This window comes from Phyllosticta capitalensis (genome assembly GCF_038381095.1).
Source record: "Phyllosticta capitalensis strain CBS 128856 chromosome Unknown BKA78scaffold_11, whole genome shotgun sequence".
NCBI classification, from domain to species: domain Eukaryota; kingdom Fungi; phylum Ascomycota; class Dothideomycetes; order Botryosphaeriales; family Phyllostictaceae; genus Phyllosticta; species Phyllosticta capitalensis.
In genome coordinates this window covers 1,540,920-1,561,628 of record NW_027117449.1, presented here as the reverse complement: position 1 = coordinate 1,561,628, position 20,709 = coordinate 1,540,920, and the positions used below count along the sequence as shown (strand labels likewise).

Here is a 20,709-nt window from a genome sequence, read left to right as displayed (position 1 = left end):
AAGCTCCTGATGCTTTGAACATGGAGGAAATTCTCTCTCTTGATGCGTGGTTACAAGGAGCATTCGGGCGCTTGCGTCTGAGTATGCAACAACTTGGAGAGAGGCCCAAGTTGAATTTCTTTCGTCACCCACTGCGCCAGAAACTCAACCGCGTTTGGTCAAATCATTTTTGCAGATGGTAACCATAAAATTTCAATGACTGTACTCACCCTTTCTTGATATCTTGGCGAGGCAAGGTAGCGGCCGTGTTTGGGCGACGGATGTTTGGCCGGTTGGAGATTTTTTGGCGACCCCGGACTGACGACAGGCCGTCAGTGCGGCAGCGGCCACGAGTCATGCGCCCGGTTATCGATCCCAGCGATAACGCACCGGTCCGCTTGGGAGTTTTGTCTACATGTACATTGCATCAATAGTTGCTAGGTATTTCTGCATTGGTATACAGCGTTTGGTAACCATGGTTCTGTGGTGCTGAGATTGATGGCGATGACTCTTGTGGTGCAGTCAAAGAGATTCTTCAACCATCCCCTGGAAACATGGACCTACCTACGTCATCGTCTCTACTCACGCCAAACATTTCCAAACATCAAAGTCGGCATTCGAAACTCTAACCCAAGTCCATCCTGGCCTGCCCGGAGGCACTGCGTTAGCTTACTTCTGCCATGCTACTCTTGGGCGAGGATCCAGGTTTGACATGAATCCTAGTAGTTGTCTTCTTGTTGAGTCTGTCTGTGAAGAAGAAAAAGAGCGTAGGGGCCTGCAGCCAATTGAAAGCGGCAGGCCATAGGATCCAAGCGATGGCTAGACAAAAGTGGGTAGAGACAGTTGACGTTGGCTCAGCAAAGTGAGGCGCAGTTGAAGGAACAGAGATGCGTGTGCCAACGCTTGGCCTCTGACGGAGCAGCAGCACTTCTCGCAAAAGACACATGACGGTGTGTTGTGGTGCAGGTGGTGCGACTGCCGGTCGACTGTCTGCGTGACTGACTTGCGGTAGAGGTACTTCAGGAGACGCTGGGCAGGGCAGGGGCTACTCCTGGGCATCTACTCGACTGCTACCTGACAACAATTCCTCTGCCATCCACCTTGTTCTCCCGTCGTTGCAAACAACCACAGTCCAGTCTAGGTGCCGTCGGCCGCCTAGCCGAAAGCAGTCATCGACACCCGAGAATCCCCAGACTCTCAGCACTCCACACTCCACACCCAAGTCTGCCGACAAGACAACACCAACTGCACTGCCCTCCTCCTTGAATGGCCGCTCGACCTCCTCCGCAATCCCATCTCACCTCCTCTCCTCGCTCGCCCACCGCCAGCGCCCTCCCACCGCTCCGCCGCAGGCAATTGCGCATCAGGCTCTGCTCGTTTATCCGCCGCTGATAACCTCCCGCCGTCCCAGCCGCAATCCTGGTCGCGCTACGAGGTCCTCTCTTTGTGTTGCTGCAGGCCCAGCAGGCGAAGCATCGTGCGCCGCCAGAGTTTGCGCCTCTGAGCCGCGCCGCCGCAAATGTCAAACTCGCCGGCCACAACTGAGCCCAGCAGCAAGGTGAGGGGCCTCTGAGTCGCCCACGACCCGACCTTTTTCACTCATCCCACACCAGCCGTCGAACATGTCTTCGACAACGCCGCAGACGGGCCTCGTCCGCCTGCGCGACACCCTGGCACACCCAGTTATCGCCTCCTTTATCGCCGGCGGTGTGGCCGGTGCCGTGTCGAGAACCGTCGTGTCGCCGCTCGAACGTCTCAAGATTCTGTACCAGGTGCAGAGCCACGGGAGGAACGAATATCAAATGACGATAGGCAGGGCGCTGGGCAAAATGTGGCGTGAAGAGGGCTGGAGAGGCTTCATGGCCGGGAATGGCACAAACTGCATCCGCATTGTGCCATACTCGGCCATTCAGTTTGGCGCATTCAACTTTTACAAGCGGGTGAGTAGAGGCTGTCATGCTTCACCATTTTTCTTGGCTGACCCAACAAGTTTTTCGAAAGTACCCCTGGAGCTCCTCTAAACCCACAACAGCGTCTGGTTTGCGGCGGTTTGGCTGGCATCACCTCCGTCACCTGCACCTATCCTCTCGACATTGTCCGCACACGCTTATCAATCCAATCCGCCTCATTCGCCGGGCTCGCCAAGGACGCCAGCAAACAGCTCCCCGGCATGTGGGAACTGATGGCGTCCATGTACAAAAATGAGGGCGGATTCATGGCTCTCTACCGTGGAATAATACCCACAGTCGCTGGCGTTGCGCCATATGTGAGTCTGGTAGCCATTGCGCTCTACGGGTGGCTGATATAATCCAGGTGGGGCTGAATTTCATGGTTTACGAAACGATGCGCGGTTTCTTTACGCCCGAAGGCCAAAAAGATCCGGGTGTCTTTGGAAAACTAGCGGCCGGTGCAGTATCTGGCGCCGTCGCCCAGACTTGCACCTATCCTTTGTGAGTGTTCTACTTGGTCACTCCGACTCCCGCTGACTGTCGCAGCGATGTGCTCCGCCGCAGATTCCAAATCAACACCATGAGTGGCATGGGCTACCAGTACAAGTCGATTTGGGATGCTCTCAAGACCATTGTCAGCCAAGAAGGCTGGCGAGGGCTTTACAAGGGCATCGCGCCCAATCTTCTCAAAGTCGCTCCGAGCATGGCAAGCAGCTGGCTCAGCTTCGAGTTGACGAGAGATTTTATTCTGTCCATGAAGACGCCTTGAAAATCGGACAATGCCGCCAAAAGCACTGATTTCAGAGAGCGCTTGCACTTTCTTCACATTTGCAGCCTTTTGCCAATGGCAGAGGCAGGCCGCGGTACATGTTTACCAGCGTAGAAATTTAGAGTGAATAGGTTTGGGCACCGGATTGGGCGTGGATGTATAGTGGAGGACTGGCGTGCAGAGGTCTTTGCATCTGGGATCACAGATAGCGGGCGTTTTGGAGGCAGGCAGAAAGATGCCGCGGATAGAGCGACAAAATAAGAAATGCTCATACAGGTTTGAATTCGACGTTGTTGCAGTGTAATGGTGGTGAGAGCGCTGTGGGTGGCTGCCAAGATCGGGCGCTAAGCGAGGAAGGACCGCACGCGCTCGGACCAGGTCCCATACTTGCAAAATTCCCACTGTCCTCGCAACACCAACTCCGACGAGACGACCCCAACCGACGACAATCGACAACACTCGCCGCCACAATGGGTACGTGATCTCTCGCCCTTCTTTGCTTTGATGGCAGTCTCGTCGCCATCTCCGCTCTCTCACGGCTGCGCCGGGCGCGCTGAGCTGCTGAACCACGGCTGACGCCCTCCAGGTATCGATCTCGACAGGCACCATGTGCGGAGCACCCACCGCAAGGCTCCCAAGAGCGACAACGTCTACGTTAAGCTCCTGGTGAAGCTGTACCGTTTCCTTGCCCGTACGTAGCCTCGAAGGCGCCAACCGCGAAACCCACACGAGCCCAGGGCCAATTCTGACCACACAAACAGGCCGCACGGATTCGGACTTCAACAAGGTGGTCCTCCGCCGTCTGTTCATGTCGCGCATCAACCGCCCGCCCATGTCCATCTCCCGCATCGTCGCAACGGCTGCCAACAAGCACTCTGGCAAGGCCCACGAGGGCAAGACCATCGTCATTGTCGGCACCGTCACCGACGACAACCGCCTGCTCGAGGTCCCCAAGCTGTCCATCGCCGCTCTGCGCTTCACCGCCACCGCCCGCGCCCGCATCACTGCTGCCGGCGGCGAGTGCCTGACCCTCGACGAGCTGGCCCTCCGTGCCCCCACCGGCGCCAACACCCTCCTCCTCCGCGGCCCCAAGAACGCCCGTGAGGCCGTCAAGCACTTTGGCTTTGGTCCCCACTCCCACAAGGTACGACCGACACAATTTGGAAAGGTTTTGGGCGAGTTTTCGAGATGGCTGCTGACACACCCCCACAGAAGCCCTACGTCGAGTCCAAGGGCAGGAAGTTCGAGCGTGCCCGTGGCCGCAGAAGGAGCAGGGGTTTCAAGGTGTAAGCGGGCAGCATTCCGACGCGAGTGTTGTTACGGTTACGACTTGTGGGGATGGTTGCAGCGGTCGTCGACATTTGCTGCTGCTACGGCTGCCGCCACTGCGGTGGTGGTGGCGTTTGCATGCGGCAGTGGTGATATCAGGCCTGCAGCGGTGGGGAGCTTTTTTCAAGAGAGATCAAATGGCAACGACAACAACGTGGCGATTGTGCGTGCATGGACAAGGGCTCCCTTTTCTTTTTGCTGGCCGGCGAAATGCAGAGTTTCCTTTTCGGTTACCAGGGGAATTAAAAAACAATGATCATGTCCACGCGACTTCGCCACAAAACCACGGGTCCCGCTGCCACTGCTAGTCGTGTGCGTGCTGGATTGATACTAACAGCCATTCGTGGATGAAGAAGTAGGTAAAACCGACTGACTGACCGACTGCAGCCCTCCAACAGGTTCACCGGCAACTCCAACTCCCACATCGCCATCCTCCATCGTACCATTCTACCCTCGCGGCACGCACGCCTTGCCCAAATGTGCCCTGCGAACAAACCGACAAGCCACCCGCAGGTGTCCTACATATCTCATATCCCAACGCCGCACCTTGGACATCAACAGGCCGCTCGCTTCTTTCTTCTAGCTTGTCTCTTTCTCGTCTCTCTCTCTCTCTCCTCCCTCCTACCTCCGGCCGCCTCGTCTGCTCGCCACGTCCGGTCTGTGTCTGTAGGCAAGCAAGTGGGAACGGCCTATTCATGGACTCCAAATGATCTGGACTTTGCGTCTGACGGTTCTGTCCGACTTTGGTAGGAGTAGTGCATACAGCACTTGAAGAAGGGGACCCTACAAACAAGATGGGAGAATGACGAAAGAGCCGCATGCACGCACGCACCACGCACCCTCTCCATCCATCGATACCCCCCAAGTCTGCCATGTCTATCCATCTCACATCACTCAATCCCATCCACCACTTCTCAAACTCCCCATCCCAACCCCAAATCCCTCTAGATCAGGTATATCCGCCATCTCATCTCCATTACAGTGCTCACTTCACCCCTCCATCTTCTGCACGCATCGTTGCCGCCCTCCTTGCCGTCTGCTCTGCTCGCTGCGAGGTTGGCAGGCTTTGAGCCTGGCATGTGCGTCGGTCAGGCAGCGCTCGTCCGCGTCTGCGGCAAGAACTGTCGGTTGCTCTGTCTGTCTTCCTTGATGGAGCTGCTGTTGTTGCTGCTGGGCGTCGCGGTGGATGGATGGATAGTTGGATCGAGACATGTTTGGCGCTGTCGCCAGCGAGAAGTGTGCAGGGGGGCAGCGCGGCGTGTGGGCTAGGTAGGGGTGAGTGAGTGACTGACTGAGCAGTGGGCTTGTGGGGTACATAGTCATTCGCCTAGATGTAGATGGAGAGCTGGCTGGCTTTGTTAGTTATGGGTGGGTGCGGTTTGTCGTCGCTGCGGAGCAAGCGAGCGAGCGGCGGGCGTGGATTGGGGTGCAGAGAAGAGAGAAGAGAAGCGAGAAAGGAGAAAGGAGGAAGGAGAGAATGTGCGTGAGTAAACAAGGGCAAAGAGTAAGACAAACCACAAGAGAAGAGATCTCGAGCATCATGTTCTTCCACATTGCCTCCCACGGGGTCAAAACGCAATCATCATCCCCTTTTACGTCTGGCGAGAGCGGCGGCATTGATTCGACGTCCATCCCTAAAGCATGCATGGCCACAGAAAGTCATCGACTCTCAATGCGCTCCCGTCTTCCCTTCTTGATTCTCCCTCTCTGTGGATGTTTTGAGAGGACGAGGTACACCAAGGGACGAGCAGCGGCTGGGCGAGCGGCTCGCCCGTTTGGAGTGGAAACTGGTCGTTGTTACGAGCTGCGAGTTGCAAGTTGCAAGTTGCAAGTTGCAAGTTGCCAGTTGCCAGTCGCCAGTTGCAAGTCACCAGTCACCCGTCACCAATTGCCCCTGCCAATCGCACCATGACCACCCACGCACCCATCCCTCTCCCTCCATCCCTCCATCCATCCATCCATCCGTCCACCCGTCATCCTCCACATCACACACGCACTCGGCCGCCATTGACGCGAAGCGGGCCGGGATCAAGCGATTTCCCCTTCCGGCAGCGTGCGGCTGGTGCGGGTGCACTTCCATGGTTTGAGGACTGGGATGCTCTGCTGCGGTCCATAGGGCTGACCGACTGTTCTGTTTGAAGTGAGGAGTCAGGGAGGTAAACGTCTTGGTTGGGCGACGCGATGCGATGGCAATGGGTGAGTGTGGGTACGTGAGTTGAAAGAGACTGCTCAATAGGACGGAACGGGAGTGGAAAGGGGGAGTCCGGAGTGATGGAGGCGCTGAGTTGATGAAGTGTTGGCGCGTTTGGAATTAGAAGAGAAAGAAATGGAAGGCAGGAGAGAGACGGGAGGCAGGCTCGAAGCAGCAAGATGGGAAGATACACAGTGACAAGTGCTTAGTCCGCCCTCGGCGTCTGAGATACATGTGTGTGCTTAAGCGTGGTGTATGAATCACAGCAAGCGGATGGACGGGATTGGGGATCGGGAAAAGGATGAGAGGGCAATGAAAGCGCCGTGAAACATTTTGGAGAGAGACCTCACACATAGATGTACGGATGAACAGATGAGTGGACAGAGACTCTTCTACCCGTCGTCGCTCCGATTGAGAGCGGCGCTTGCCATTTCTTGATTCGTTTCAGTCATACACTACGTGGCTCTCATCGATCGTCGACAAGTTTCAATCAGTCAACAAGTCAGTTCGTACACCCATATATCCATCTCTCTCCAAAAACGACGGGAGGGGAACAAAACGCCCACATCTGTCTGCCGGTGGTCCAGTCCACCCATCCGAACAATAGTCGAATCACATCCAACAAAATACACATGCACCAAACCACTGCACCACCACATTACTTGCTCCCCGCCGAATCCACACCCACAACCTCAACCCTCTCCTCCTCCATCTTGCCCAACCCGCTCTCCTCGTCCCCGCCACCGCCACCCAGCGCCTTCGCCTTGACGGCTCCGCCCTCGCCGTCGAGCCCGATGCTACTCTCGCCAATCTTGTCCGCCACGTCGCGGTACGCGGGGACGTAGTTGACGCAAATGGCGTAGCTCCAACTGGCAATCATGAAGCACGTCGGGACGACCATGGCAAAGCCGGTATCATTCTTATTATCCGCAACAGCGCCCAGCATAGCGGGGACGGCAGCGCCGCCGCTGACTCCGGCAATGATGAGGCCGGCGCCGCGCTTGGTGTGGCGGCCGAGGCCGCGGATGCCCAGGGCGACGATGGTCGGGAAGCAGACGGACTCGAAGAAGAGGGTCAGGTTGAGCATGGCCAGGCCCGTGTTGCCGACCGTGTCGATGGCGGCGGCGTTGAAGGCCACGACGCCCGTCAGGTACGCCAGGAAGACGATGCGCGGCCGCACGAAGCGCATCAGCACCGACCCGCTGAACCGCCCGATGGCGAAGCAGCCCTGCGCCACGGCGAGGAAGTTGGCCGCCGTGCTGTTGGATGTGCCCGGTCGTGTTTCCGTCACGTAGTTGATGAAGTAGGTGGCGATTGCTACTGTTGGGGGGTTAGCATGGTGTAGTTTTAGGAGAGGGGGCACACGCACCCTGAGCACCCGTATAGCACCACTGCGCCGCCGCTGCGTGGAACAGCTTGTACTGCTTTCGAAACGGCTCGTCGTTCGTCCCAGCATGAGTTTCTTCAGCTTGTAAGGCCATATCAGCATCGGTCACCTTTTTGAAAGTGTCAGCCTTTACTCATCACCACGCGGCGTACTATTTGGCATGCTTTACCTCTGGGATCTGGGCAATATAAAAAACACCGGCAAGGGCAAAGACGAAAACGCCAATGGCCAGATACACCCACTGGACGCTCTTCAAGCTGTTTTCATCGTTGCCGGTATTCTTGAAGAAGACATGAGCGCCCAACACAGGGCCTACGACGGTACCAACGGCTTGCACGGCTTGCGCCAGGTTGATGCGCAGCTCGGCGTACTTGGGCGGACCGCAGACGGCCATGAAGGGGTTGGCGGCCGTCTCGAGAGAGCCCAGCCCGCTGCCAATAACGACGGTTGCGCCGCAGAAGCCGCCAAACGACTTGTTGAGCCCGGCCGGCCACATGCAGAGAGCCCCGATGCCGTACAGAATCAGGCCCAGCATGAACGTGGCCTTGTAGCCATAGCGCCGGAGCGTGTAGTTGGCGAAACCCAGTGAAGCCAGGGGGTATGCACTGCATGACAATCAGAAAACGGACGAGAGAGCAAGAGCAATGCTGATTATTGACTCACCCGAAATAAGCACCTTGCAAGCCGGAAGACCTGGCCCGAGTAATGTGGAGTTGGTTCTGAAAGTGCTTGTTGAGCGTGTCGAGGAGGCCGTACGCAAAGCCCTGGGGTAGTCTCCCGTCAGAATTTCCGTTATCCAAGAGAAATATGACTTGCGCCAAACGTACCCACAAAAAGTAGAGAATCGTGACAAGGAACAGCGGCATCAACGACTCCCGGACCGTAAGCTCAGAGGCCCGGGTTGGCGTGTCGTTGCCAGCCTTGAGGGCGGTCCTCCTTCGCACAATCGCCTTGAAACCCATGGTTGATGGTGTTTAGTGGAAGCGTCGTGTATCGGCCACACAGACAACCGTCAACAGCATGACCTTGACCACCAGTGCTAGCCAAAAGGGCCAGGCCCCGGGATGATATAGAGCGGCGGCGCGCAGGGAAGAGGCAGACAGCCAGACGCACGGAACCACCCACCTGCAACTAGATGCAATGGATGTGCCTACCGGTCGTTGGCGCCAGGGGCCTGATTTGTTCCCACTCTTTTTTATTTTCTCTTTCGCCGCGACTGACTGCGGCGCCGCGGCGGCTGCTGGCTGCTGCTGGATGCTACCCCGCGATTCAAGGCAATAGACAATAGCCGCATTAGTCGGCCGTTTGGTCATTTGTTGCCACCACTCCTCTCCTCCACCCGGACGGATGAGAGAAGCAAATCGCCAGGACGAGCATGTCGACGGCGCCAAGACGCTCATCGGATTTGAGCGTCATTCTGCGCGCGCGGCTGGCCAGCGTCGACAGCTTCCTGAAGCGCCTGGCCAACTGCATCGCGCTCCCGTCCGTCCGACATGCTCAAGTGGCAGCAGCAGCGCACATCTCCAGCGACCACGCCCGTCCAGCGCTCGTCTGAGTGCTCGATTTGACGAATTCCTCCGGCGCATCATTGCGATGCGGTCGCGAGCGGGGCCTTGGCTGCATGCGGGGTTGCCGTAACCTTGTTACGCCCCTACCCCATACCCCATGGGGAAGCTGAGAGGGCCGCGGGCGTGATTGGACGCGTCGGTCGAGCTGCACCGAACTTCGGGCTTGCCTGACTTGCGCAAGAGATTGACCTTCGGGGCGTTTTCTTTTGCAAAGGCTCGCCCGCTCGTATCCGCGCCGTATGGGCTAGAGCAGCCAAGGAGACGATGACTCGCAGTCGAATCCGGGTCGAATCTTCGCTGCATTCATAGGGCCCGCCGTGACATGCTTGATGAGGAAAAAGTTTGAAGCTTGTCGAGACTTCATGCGGAGCGGGCCATGCTACGTGCGAGAACCGAGCGAATTGTGTGTGACCTTGATCTGTTGAATTTGGACCAGCATAGACTGTTGGTGGAAAACGTGCCGCAGACGTTAATACATACAGCTATACATAGAGGAGCTGTACATGAGATTAAGCGACGACCCAAACTCCGGAGCCTCTACAACATTGTGATATCAGCAGGAACTTTATCTCTTCACGCCAGTCGCTTGCTCAATATCACAGCTCACCGATCAGCTAACACATCATAAACAGACCGGCGTGAAACAGGCCGGCCAATACGACAACGACCGTCCAGCCATCAAACATGCCAATGCGCCCAGCCGCGCCCTTGGGCTTGACATTTGTCGCACTGCCCCCGAGATACCAACTTCCAATGTCCGTCAGCTTGCCCTTTTGATTCAACATGGCGACGTTCGGGCCGACATTGCTGACGTCGCTGCGAAAAGACCCAAAGTATGAGTACCGCGTGATGTTGCTAGACTGGCGTCAGTGTCTAATGCCAAGCTACGTCAAAACCACCATGTACTCACGCCAATCTATCCAGGTACTCGATGCTCTGATTGAAGAACGTCTGCGTCGATTTGAGGTTCTGGTCCGCCAACGCAAACTCCGTCACCCACACCTCGGACATATTTGGGTACGTTGCCATGACCTGGCCAAGATGGCTCGCCAGGCCCTCGAAATTGCCGTAGTAGTGCACAGGAATGAAGTCAGGGTGGCAGTCGCCGGCACACTGAGTAAAGAAGTTTTGCAGCCAGGTGAAGCCCGTTGGTGCGCTCGTCACAGCCGGCGCGCCCACTTTGACCCCCTTCTTGCGCAGCGGCTCAATCTGTCGCTTCCACGTACTGGCCGCTAAATCTGCCGGCACGTTGCTGCCGCCCGTCGCGTGGTCTCCGTCGGGCTCGTTGAACGCGAGCACGTGCGTAATGTTGCGGCCATTGTCAATCAGCTTTTCCACCGCGTCCAGGAACGTCGTCGAAGTGTCGTCGTCCGTCGCTCCCCAGAGCATGGGCACAAAGTTCAACGACGAGTTGTCGTACAGGTCCGTCTCGGCGTAGCCATAGTTGTAGTACCACGTCAGATCCGAGCCGTTTTCGACAAAGATTTCGCCGTCGTCTGGGTGCTTTGTCGACGGGACGTAGACGAGGCCGCGCTTCGAAGACCGCGTCGCCGATGCTGATCCGAATGCCAGAACTGCCGCGAGCGCGACGACGTGGAGACGGTGCATTTTGTGGAGAAGGGAGAGGAAGGGACTCCAAAATGTGGACCGCGAGGGTGGTTTCCTGGTGTCAATTGCGGATAATCATTCAATAATGGAATCTCAGGGTGAAGGGCGCCTATGACGTCGCACGCGCTGGTTCGTCCGGAGGCTTCTGCACGTCAGCTTGGGGGAGAGGACGAATTCGGAAAATCTGCCAGGCACGCAAAACCGGTTGTGACCCTGGATTCTGTTTATATTCCAAACAGCAATGATAGCACGAAGCGACGGCGGCAGGAGAGCCAATAGAAATGCAAATGGAGGAGCGACTTGGCGATATTGAACGCTTGATTTCCAAGACTGGCGCAGAGACAAGCTGAAGAAAAAAAGAATAGGACTTGAATGCGAGGCTGGTGTTTTCAGCCAGCCAGTAGCGACGAGCCACCACCGAATGCCGCGAGCCGAAGCGCCATCGCTCCAGTGCTCCGTCTAGACACGCAGAGCCCACGGCCGCGGGAAGAGAGGTCGAGGGATGCGGAAAGCCAGGAGAGCTTCGGCGAATGACGACGCGCGCGAAGAAGAAAGGGTCCCGCAGATGAGATGGGCGTGGCGGCTAGCAGCATCTGGCAGCGCCATCTCGCGTATTGTGTCTATTGAGAGAGGCGCGGCGGAGGCGCGGACGGCATGTCAAACATCGAGAAACCCACGGCCACTGGTTGCGTACTCGTAGCTGCCGTGACTTGCCCATGGTGTTGAGATGGTTTGGTTGTTGACAGGGTGAACAAACGGGACGGGAGCTTCGACTCGCCTTGCCTTCGATTGCGGGCCCTCGGCCAAGTCTCCGTTTGGGCAACCACAGCCGCACCGCGCCGACGTCACTCACGACATCACAACCACCGTCTTTTTTGCTTCAGTGCGGATCGGATCGTCTTGCTCTGACAAACTGCAAACACCACGACCGACGACTGTGCGAGAGCGAGCTCCGCCTTGGACGGATGGCCGGCCCCTCTTCGCACCGCGGACTTGGTCGTCGGGTGCGCGGTGGCAAAATTCTCTCTGCCGAGTGAGGGTGTCTTGAGGTGGACTGATCCCACGACTTCACACGCCTGGATCCCGTCGGCTGGCCATCAGTCACAATTTTTTTTTTTTTTTTTGCCCCTGTCTGCTGCACGATCCGTCCCGACTCATGATGAAGAAATAAAAATGGGAGAAACCGGCACGCCAGACCAAAAGCGCAAAATCCTTGGTGGCCGCATAGCAGCGGTCGTGCCTCGAGGTCAACATCATGGCGGGGCATTTGTGAGTAATTGAGCAAGCCCAGAAGACAAAAACCGACTCGTCAGGTCGTCGGGAAATGGATCACGAATCGGCGGTATGCAGCAAGGTGTGCGGGCAGAAGACTCGAGTACGTAAATGAAACAGTGCTGGTGTTGTGGCGTGCAGGTTGCGTAGTTAGGTGAGCAAGGGGAGTCGAGGAAAGCTACCCGTACCTAGGTGGCAGGGCACGTGAAGTCTTTGATGTGGAGGTGCAAACAGTCACCATGACTGCTTTCGATAAGCTTGAAGACATGTTTTGCAGCACAGTGTCGTTGGATCTGAGTCCAACAACCACCCCAAGGCAACGTGCAGACATCAGTCAGCTCCTCGTCTTTATGTCCAAAACCAGATTGGCAGACAGAGATGAGGAAGACAGGAGAGATGACGCGCGCTCCAGAGGCAAGCTACCCAAAACACCTCGTAATAGCAACAACGCTAGCATGGACGGCTCGTCCCGCTAACAGCCCGTACATTGCGCCAGCAGCAAAACCAGCTAGATCACAGTCACCACTATTGGACAAGTGCACAACGGACACCAAGCACGAAATAACCGTGACAAAGTCGTCAGTAATGGTCAACGAGGAATCCATGGCTCCAAGTCCCAGGACGCGCGTTACGTGCAAGCATATAAAGGCAACAGATGCAGGAACTTTTGGAGTTCATATTTCATCTACATTCGTTAAAAAGGTCTTGTCGGGTATATAACCAGTATAGCCCCCAGGGTTGGTGCAATAAAAATCATTACAAAATAGCGCCTGCCCCTTTTTCTCCGGATTCGTTAAAAGAGAAAAACACCAAAACAACTCCGCATCACCAACGCAGACGCCCAGAAGCAACAACGGCAACATCTAGGTCGAGTTGTCGGCGCAGCTCCAGCTCGAGCCGCCAGACTGGTCGTGCATGGCCTTGCCCGAGGCGTAGAGACCGAGACCGCAGATGGCGCAGCCGATGAGGATGAGAAAGCTGGAGGCGACGAACGAGGCAATGTTGCGGCCGCCCTTGAACCACTCGCCCTTGTACACGTGCATCCACATGAGGCCGCCGAGAGCGTAGCTGAAGAAGGACGCAAAGAGCGACGAGACGAAGCCGAGCAGGTTGCTGAAGTTGGGGATCGAGGCCGCGATGATGAACGAGACGACGCAGATGGCCGCGTCAATGCCGAGCCACGAGGCCGTGGCGACGAAGCCGCGCGAGCCCAGGTACTTGGTGCCCTTGAAGATGCGCAGGTAGAACGACTTGCACGACAAGTGGCCGAAAATGACACCAGCGATGATGATCTACAGGCTGTTAGTTTGGCCGCACCAAAAGTTTTGAGGTTTGGGACAAGCGTACCGTGGGAATGGCAATGCCGTAGGAAATCTTGCGGACGAGGTGGCCGGTGCTACCGAGCGCAGGGCTGCTGACGTCGATACCGGCGTAGCGGTAGACTACGACAGCCACAATGACGTACAGAATGGTGTTGACAATCTGCAGCAGGGCGAGGGATTTGGGGAAATCCCTGGGGTCCTTGAGCTCCGAAATCAAGGCAGGGAAGGAGTTGTGGCACGCAAAGGCAAAGACGACGTTGGTAGTCTCGAGCATGCCGGCCGGGAACGTAGTCTTCATGAATCCAGTGATGTGGGCGCCATCCTTGGGGGAGATGCCAAGGGCAATCATGGTGATGATGACGGCGCAGAGGATGCTAAGTGCGGCTGCGGGTGGCGGTCAGAATTCGTTCAACTTTGGGACGCGATGTCAACTTACAGACGATGGACAGGTACGAAACGTTCTTCAAAGTCCTGGGAATAAGAACCAGGAAGAAGACGATGACCGCAATGACTCCCCAAACGAGGGTGCAGGTTCCGTGCTCGGTAATGACGTTGAAGCAAATCATGAACGTGAGAACGTGACTGGCCATACAGAAGATGTTGAAGATGTTGTACGCAAGACCGACGAGCTCCTGACCCCATGGGCCCCAGAGAACGCCGCCAACGTCTGCAACGTTGTTGATCTGTCTCAAGTCAGCCACGGCTCCGCGAGAAAACACCGCCAAGACTTACAAAGGGAAACTTCATCTTGAAAACGTAGTAGAGGTAACCAGAGTAGGTGGTAATGACGCAGAGGCACAGCAAAACGATGAGACCCGGACCAAGACCAATCTTGGCCATGACGGCCGGAAGCGAGAGAATCCCCAGCGAGATGTTCTCGGCAATCATGACTGCCAAAGTCAGCGAATGAAGGACTTGGCACCATGGTATCTCGTAACCTACCCATGCCGGCCTGCCACCAAGCCATGGTCTTGTACTTGACCTCGGCGCTCTCCTCGTCACCAAAAACGTCGCCAGAGACATCGCCCTCAACTTTGAAAGTGGGCGCCGCTTCGCTGTCGGTTTCGGGAGTGAAGGACGAGTCCTTCTCCTTGGTAATGTCGTCCGGGTGCTGAATTTTCGCGGGGGCTTCCATCTTGCCAACGGTTCTTGGTTGTTCGTTTTCGGGGTTGGAGAGGAGAGGATCAAGGATTTTGAGCTGCTGGAGAAGCGACTAGGGCTTACTAGTGCCGGCCCCACAGAAGACACCACAGACACGTGTTCGAGAGGTAGAAAAAGTGAGTAAAGTTGGGGTACTCGCAGCTGGGAAGTTGGCGTTAAATGTGGAGGGCGTCAAAGGCCCGCCGTGATGGTTTTGCCCACAGAATTGGCTAATTATCTGGGTGATGCTATCTTTCAGACGTAATCGAGCTCGAGCTGGTTGGGGGAAGGCGCCGGTAGAGAACTGGCCTCTGCGTGAGAATTCTGCTGGTTCCCTGGTTGAGCTCGGTTGGGTTATGTAAAAGAAAGCAAGGTTCAACGGCGCAGACCCACCATTTAGGAGCCCATTGCCACGCTAATGGGACGGCTATCTCAAAAGATCTCATGATGCGCGCAAGAACTGGGGAAACCAGCAAGACACTGCTTTCAGGGTCCCTTCAACACATGGTGATGCGAGAGGGGGTCGCTGTAAAGTCAATGTTGGCTCTTGGTGGCGCATCAGAGGTGGTCGTAGGGCTGCGAGGCGCTTTTCCTGTTCCTTTTGTCGGTCCGAAGCCGTGCGGGAGGGCCCGAATTCGGGTCCGATACCGTCACCGCCCGTGTTGTTCCGGATGCTGCCGACTTGGACTGAGATGGCTAACGCCTTCGCGGAGGGTATCTGCGCTCGTGACGCCTCCGGCGAGCCTCAAAAGCCCGTGTTGATCCTCTCACGTGGGAGTTGACGGTGTTCGGGTGCGCATTCGGCATCTGGCCTCTGCTCTTTGCCCTCCGCCCGACTAGGCCACCCATTGCCCCTTTGAGAGACGCCGACGTCAACTGCTCATCTGTTCTCTTTGGGGTCCAAGGGCCTTGCGCGATGTGGGATGCAAAACATGAGGCCACTACTCCGGGAGATTCCCGGTCAATGTTGAGCGGCTTCCCCAGGGCCGACGTCTTCTCCACCGAACCTCTCCACAGACTAAATCCGAGGGGATCCAAGGGTGATTGACGTTCTGGAGCAGTTTCTTGACAGGGAGTCCACGATGGTGTACCTTTGGCAGCGGGAGACCTAAGCCCCAACGGGTTTCGTTTTCAACTGACAGTCTGGAACCAAGGAAACAAAAGGTCCAAAAGGGACAATGTCGGCCCATGGTACTCGGTTACTGAGCGTTGGCCATCGGCACCGTTCTGGAACGGACCAGTCGCAGTCGTTTGTCCGTGGGAATCCAAACTCCGATGTCCGTCATCCTGCCAGCATAACGCCGGCGCTCTTGCACTCCTTGAGTCCACAACATTCACTGACAAGGAGTCGCGTCAGCCAGAATGAAGACTTTCCCCTTTGGCTCAGTTCGTGTCCTTGACGCGAGTCTGTCGTACGGATCGACCATTATATTGGGGCGGTGATCGACTGTCTGCAGGGAATTCGGCTTGATCTCCGGCTTGAGAAGGAAAGCGTGTCCACTGTTTGCTGCTTCAACCGTGCGGGGTTGGGGAATTGTTGCAGGTCAATATGAGGGCGGGGCCACATCTCGTCGGACCTTGCACATTCCGGCCACCGAGAGCAACTCGAAGGAGAGGTTGCGTTGAGATGCAACGACAAAAGGCTGATTGTGCCATCATCACGAACTTGGTTTGAAGCCGCGTCAAAGACTGGCTGCGCCGCATGAAATAAGATGGGCTGGAGTGGATTATAATGTGAAACATGTTATCTCTTATCTTGTCCGTAACGCTATTACTCCCCAGGCTCATTATCATGGATGGTCCGGGGACGATGAAGCATCAGATACGCACTGGCGACCATGGGTTTTTTGTCTTGATTGCGCTTTGGGCTTTTTTTTTCTTGGCGACTTCAAGTGTTTGATTCAAGCCTCCGGTAGCAGCCGAGCAAGGTTTTCGGGGAGCTCCGTCAAAATACCAAGCATGTCCGTGTTCACCGAGTTACTGATAACGTAGATTGATCAAGGACAAACGCTTTTTGTGGTGTACTTATCAAGCGAAGACTTGAAGCGAGAGTAATCATCCGCTTACAAATTTCGAAAGCGCGAGCGCGGGACGAGTCGCTCAGTTGCAAGAACTTAGTATGATTGATTCCAAACAGTTTGTTCCAACTGCATCTCAGAAAGACGGAAGAGGGCGAGCATTAGAGATGCGCAAAGCGGTACGTAGAATGGTGTTGGGGTTCCGCGTGTGGTGGTTGACAAGCGAGGTCTGGTGTCGTGCCGTCGTGCGCTAGTTCGACGCTAGCGATGACTCAGCAGAGTTTCTTGGCGCCAGCGCCAGGACTTGTCGAGTCATCTCCCAACCTCCTCTCCGCCAACATCGCCTACACAACACCATCGCACTCTCCCCTATTCCATCGCCTCCATCGCTCCCCCATCTGCTGCGACCCATCTCAACCTCTCCGCGTCGCTCCTTTTCCGATCGCGTTCCACTTCGACCTTGGCCATCGAACTACCCCGTGGTCCTCTGACGCGGTTTGGTCTGGCGCTGGCACAAGCTACTCCCAAAGGCACTCAACGGCAGTCGGTCATCGACCTTTAAGGTCTTGGATTACTCCTTGACGTGCCTCTGCGGCAGTGAAGCTCGTTTCGCCCTTGACTACCCCCAGAGATTTCCGCGGCGGTCCGGTTCGTTGCCACGGTCGGAAACGCGTCTCGACGCGACACTTGGAACTGCCCCCGGATTCTATTGAAGCGGTTTGGCTTCCATTGCGGTAGCTACCCTCAGTGGTCTTATCCGTGTGGCGCCGTTCTCTGTGTCGAGCCGTGACGGCGCTCGAAGCTGCCTCGCTCCCGATTTCGAACGCAGCGATTTGGTAAAGAAGAGTTGCAACCTGGAATTGGAGAAGTATATACTGATATAGTGCCTCACGCTCGGTTTGGACTTTCATTTCATTGACATTATCGCTTGGCTTGGTTTGCGTTGGATTTGGCTTTCCTTGTCTCCTACTGTGTCGCAATCATGAACGGTGGATTCTTTGATCTCATCAACGAGCGAGTTTTTGCTGTGTGGGAGGATAGTGTTGATGGTGTTCAGAGCCTCGGGTCGTTGTCGCCCATCAATAAGAACGATTCCGGATTCATCTTCAAAGTTGGTTTCGATGGGCGGCAGATTTTGCTTCGCTTTTCTATGAATGTGTCTTTCAGGGCATCTGGTCGCGATGAGCGGAGGGAGCTTTTTCTCGTGCTGCCCCTCAAGGCATTGTGTACACAGAATAGCCCACCGCTAAGATTTGAAGAGCTCAGAACAACCGACATTGGTGCCATTGCACCCAGGGTCCATGACGCCGGTCTCTCCAATGGCGGCCATGTGCTTTGCGCCCAGTTCAATCTTGCAGCGTTAGGCCACGTCCTCATGCCTACCTCAAAGGCTACTCGATTACGTCCAAGTACCTCTACATCCCGGAAAATCCTACTTGCCTTTCAATCTCTATCACGAACACCACAGTTTAGCTTGTACATAAAACCAAGCGACTACGCACGGGTTGGCCTCCAGACGGTTTGCCAGCATCTTGATAGGGCGGATTCTCTCCTGGACTTTCCGTTAAATTTTTCGGAGATGTACGACGGGAAGGGTGCAGAGTTTATGGACTGGGATAGATGCGATCTGGGCCTCTCGCTCAATCCAATTGCTCCTCCCCAATACGACAACACATCACCACCTCCGCCGACTCCTGGATCCTTTCCACCATCAATATTCGACAAAGACTTTGCCCCTGGGCGACCTGAAAAGTTTCCGTCACCTCCTCCCTACCAGGATGCAAACAGCCACGAGTTACTCGTCCCCGAGAGTCCCGTTTTCTCTGGCAGTAGCATTTCAATTCAGCCGGCCCTACAGCTCCCACAAAAACGTCGCTGCCCATCTCCCGACCGTCTAGGACCCACCAAATTCCCTCGCCAGACGAGTCCAGAAGTTTTGAATGTCATCCCTACGAGCCGCACTACGGCGGAGCTCATGGCTGCCTTTTCTGCCTGGCTGACCAAGGCCTTCATCATCAACGAAAAGCTCTACAACCACTCTCGACTGCAGTCGCACTTTGGAGCCCTCGGCCGCCACGGCCGCAGCGGAGACGCAGATTGCTTCTTCACCACGCTGTCGGCCCTTGCCGCTGCATTCTTTTACAACCCGCACGACGGCCTATCCACCAACCAACTTGAATCACCCGGTGCCCGGGCCTTCATGGGCGACATGGAGGTGTTCGAAAACTGGATTCTAGGGATCGGCCCGGTCGAGCACGTCAACGTCTTCGAGGACCTGCTCGAGATGGGAGCCGCGGCGAGGGAGGCGGTCGAAAAGGGGGCGATGAGGCCGGGCTTGGGCGAGGGGGAGAAGATTTGGCCGGCGGCGGCCGCCGAATGTGCGAGTTACAATCAGACAAAGGCCAGTTGTGTGGCATTCTTGATGATTTATGCGAGGGTGGACGAGAAAGAGTAAGGTCGGCTTTGATGGGTGGATTTTTGGACTGAAATTTTTACAATATAGCATTCTTTGGAGTGTTTTCTTTGCTATATACCACATTTATTGATCTTTCAATCATTGGACGTCATGTTTCAAAGAAACTCTTGAGCAACGCGATCGTCGTCTCGTCGATGCACTTGGTCAGCGAAGTTTGACCAGGCATTTGAGAGCAAAGTTGAGGAAGCGAATGTTAATGAAAGGGTCAGCGTGACTGCGCATTGCTGAACAGCTCTCGTTTTTGAAGGGTATGCATACACTTCAGATTCCCTTTTTGAAGCGGAGCTCGGTGTGCTTGGAATGTTTCTTGGACTGCATAATCGGCGCCTTGTCAAAGTCACAAGAGGAGCTCACAGCAATTGGAACCAAATCCACCACAAACGAGCTTTCTCATCCATCCGTTCCACTCGCTCTTCCGTACACGGAACACAGTCCTCCCACATCCGGACAGGTAAGCAAACTGTAAAGTCGTAGTGCCAGTTGCGTCAACCGACGAGCGAGGGCAGCGTCCTGAGACACTAGAATGCCGCCAGAACACACGATGCAACGGCTTGCCTGATGGGGCATTGACGCAGCAGAAACCTTGGCTAGCTAGGTCCATGATGCCGTGGACTCGGTGCCATGGTTTGAGTATCCCCAACTGTCTTTATGCGTTTGTAGTCGCGAGCTTTGTCTGGAGACAGGCGGTGTAGTTGTACGTACGTACTCGGTGTGCCAATTGGAACACTGGTGGTACGAAGGCTACGGTGTCGTAGGTGGTCCAAGACTTGGGTTGCTTTCAAGTGCAGTGACCAGGCAATTCTCCAGTTCTGCTGCGAATAGAGTGAATAAATGCCCAACTGGGAGTGATCACGGGACGCCAAAAAGAGCTGCATGGAACCGTAGTGGCGCATTCATCCACCACCAGACCGGCTGATATATTGCGTCTGACGTATGCCCAGCGTCTTCCGTCCCTGGGACGGTCTGGTCCTGGTCCCGGTCGACAACATCAGCTCAGGAACACCAACCAGGAGGAGTGGGACAGGCACAAGCAACGCCTTGCCGCTGCTTTCAGCGTGGCAGTGGTCCCCTGGCGGTAGAGGCAAGAATTGGCCGGGATAGCCAGCCTCAGGCACGCTCTGTCATGGTCAAAATTGCCATGGTGCTCAGGTCAGGCGTGCTGCAGGCCAAAAAGGAAACAGCAGTAGTCAATACTGCCCCGACGAAGCGTGTAGTGGCATGCCAGCCAATTGCAATTAGAGTATGAGCAGCCTGAGGCTGCTTGACATTGGCGGATGCGCCGGCACCAAAAGGTTTGGAGTTGGAATAGGTTAGGTAGTCAGGTCCGCCCATCTGCCTTGCAGCTACGGATGGTTAATCGGACCCTTGCCGTCTCTCACTGCTCCCCTCGTCGATCACTTGGACGACATCTCTCGATACCCTCAATTGATCATTGACCAACTCTCGTACTTTGCACGCGCTCCATCTCCACCTCCGATACCCCTCCCTGTATCACCTCGACCAGCCTGCCGTTACACCGGCACCACCCAACGACTGGACCGAACGAGGGGCAGTCGACGACCTCTCCAGACGGGACGCTGAGACGCCTTGTCAACGAACCAAGCACTTCACACCAACGCCCGGCCTACCGTGCGACAATTACAACCAGCTCTCGCCCTCCTCGCTGCCATCTACCCGCTCGTGTACCCACCACCCAGCGCA

General features: G+C 55.9%; 6 protein-coding genes across 6 annotated transcripts; 3 read left to right on the top strand and 3 right to left on the bottom strand.

Annotated features, from left to right (window-relative positions):
* Positions 1–1,601: 1,601 nt before the first annotated feature.
* Positions 1,602–3,987, top strand: BKA78DRAFT_333725 (mitochondrial carrier domain-containing protein; the record flags this gene model as incomplete). The annotated part of the gene is made up of 7 exons (XM_066890123.1): positions 1,602–1,919; positions 1,970–2,245; positions 2,293–2,429; positions 2,475–2,678; positions 3,300–3,388; positions 3,459–3,841; positions 3,910–3,987. 7 exons carry the CDS (start codon positions 1,602–1,604, stop codon positions 3,985–3,987), a joined length of 1,485 nt encoding a protein of 494 aa, XP_066740037.1.
* A 2,888-nt stretch (positions 3,988–6,875) lies between these two features.
* BKA78DRAFT_333724 (major facilitator superfamily domain-containing protein) lies at positions 6,876–8,566 on the bottom strand (the record flags this gene model as incomplete). The annotated part of the gene is made up of 5 exons (XM_066890122.1): positions 6,876–7,537; positions 7,587–7,713; positions 7,774–8,209; positions 8,268–8,368; positions 8,432–8,566. The coding sequence occupies 5 exons, from the start codon at positions 8,564–8,566 to the stop codon at positions 6,876–6,878; spliced, it is 1,461 nt and encodes a 486-aa protein (XP_066740036.1).
* A 1,202-nt stretch (positions 8,567–9,768) lies between these two features.
* On the bottom strand, positions 9,769–10,780 carry BKA78DRAFT_333740 (uncharacterized protein; the record flags this gene model as incomplete). Its single annotated transcript, XM_066890126.1, has 3 exons — positions 9,769–9,786; positions 9,841–10,027; positions 10,083–10,780. The coding sequence occupies 3 exons, from the start codon at positions 10,778–10,780 to the stop codon at positions 9,769–9,771; spliced, it is 903 nt and encodes a 300-aa protein (XP_066740035.1).
* Positions 10,781–12,720: 1,940 nt separating this feature from the next.
* Positions 12,721–14,888, bottom strand: BKA78DRAFT_325791 (amino acid transporter). Its single transcript, XM_066889389.1, has 5 exons — positions 14,317–14,888; positions 14,107–14,264; positions 13,811–14,057; positions 13,400–13,758; positions 12,721–13,344 (listed from the first exon to the last, which is right to left on the bottom strand). Exons 1-5 carry the CDS (start codon positions 14,507–14,509, stop codon positions 12,916–12,918), a joined length of 1,386 nt encoding a protein of 461 aa, XP_066740034.1. The 5' UTR covers positions 14,510–14,888; the 3' UTR covers positions 12,721–12,915.
* Positions 14,873–15,319, top strand: BKA78DRAFT_325789 (uncharacterized protein). The gene has a single exon (XM_066889388.1). The coding sequence runs from the start codon at positions 14,959–14,961 to the stop codon at positions 15,274–15,276; it is 318 nt and encodes a 105-aa protein (XP_066740033.1). The 5' UTR covers positions 14,873–14,958; the 3' UTR covers positions 15,277–15,319.
* Positions 15,320–17,514: 2,195 nt separating this feature from the next.
* BKA78DRAFT_299618 (uncharacterized protein) lies at positions 17,515–18,987 on the top strand (the record flags this gene model as incomplete). Its single annotated transcript, XM_066887077.1, has 1 exon — positions 17,515–18,987. The coding sequence occupies one exon, from the start codon at positions 17,515–17,517 to the stop codon at positions 18,985–18,987; it is 1,473 nt and encodes a 490-aa protein (XP_066740032.1).
* Positions 18,988–20,709: the final 1,722 nt, after the last annotated feature.

Excerpts from the sequence above, each read along its gene's own strand:
- BKA78DRAFT_325791 (XM_066889389.1), bottom strand. The coding sequence starts at position 14,509 with ATGGAAGCCCCCGCGAAAATTCAGCACCCGGACGACATTACCAAGGAG. Across the intron at positions 14,058-14,106 it reads TCAAGATGAAGTTTCCCTTT|ATCAACAACGTTGCAGACGT; the intron begins GTAAGTCTTGGC and ends GACTTGAGACAG. Across the intron at positions 13,345-13,399 it reads ACGGCATTGCCATTCCCACG|ATCATCATCGCTGGTGTCAT; the intron begins GTACGCTTGTCC and ends AACAGCCTGTAG.
- BKA78DRAFT_325789 (XM_066889388.1), top strand. The coding sequence starts at position 14,959 with ATGATGCGCGCAAGAACTGGGGAAACCAGCAAGACACTGCTTTCAGGG.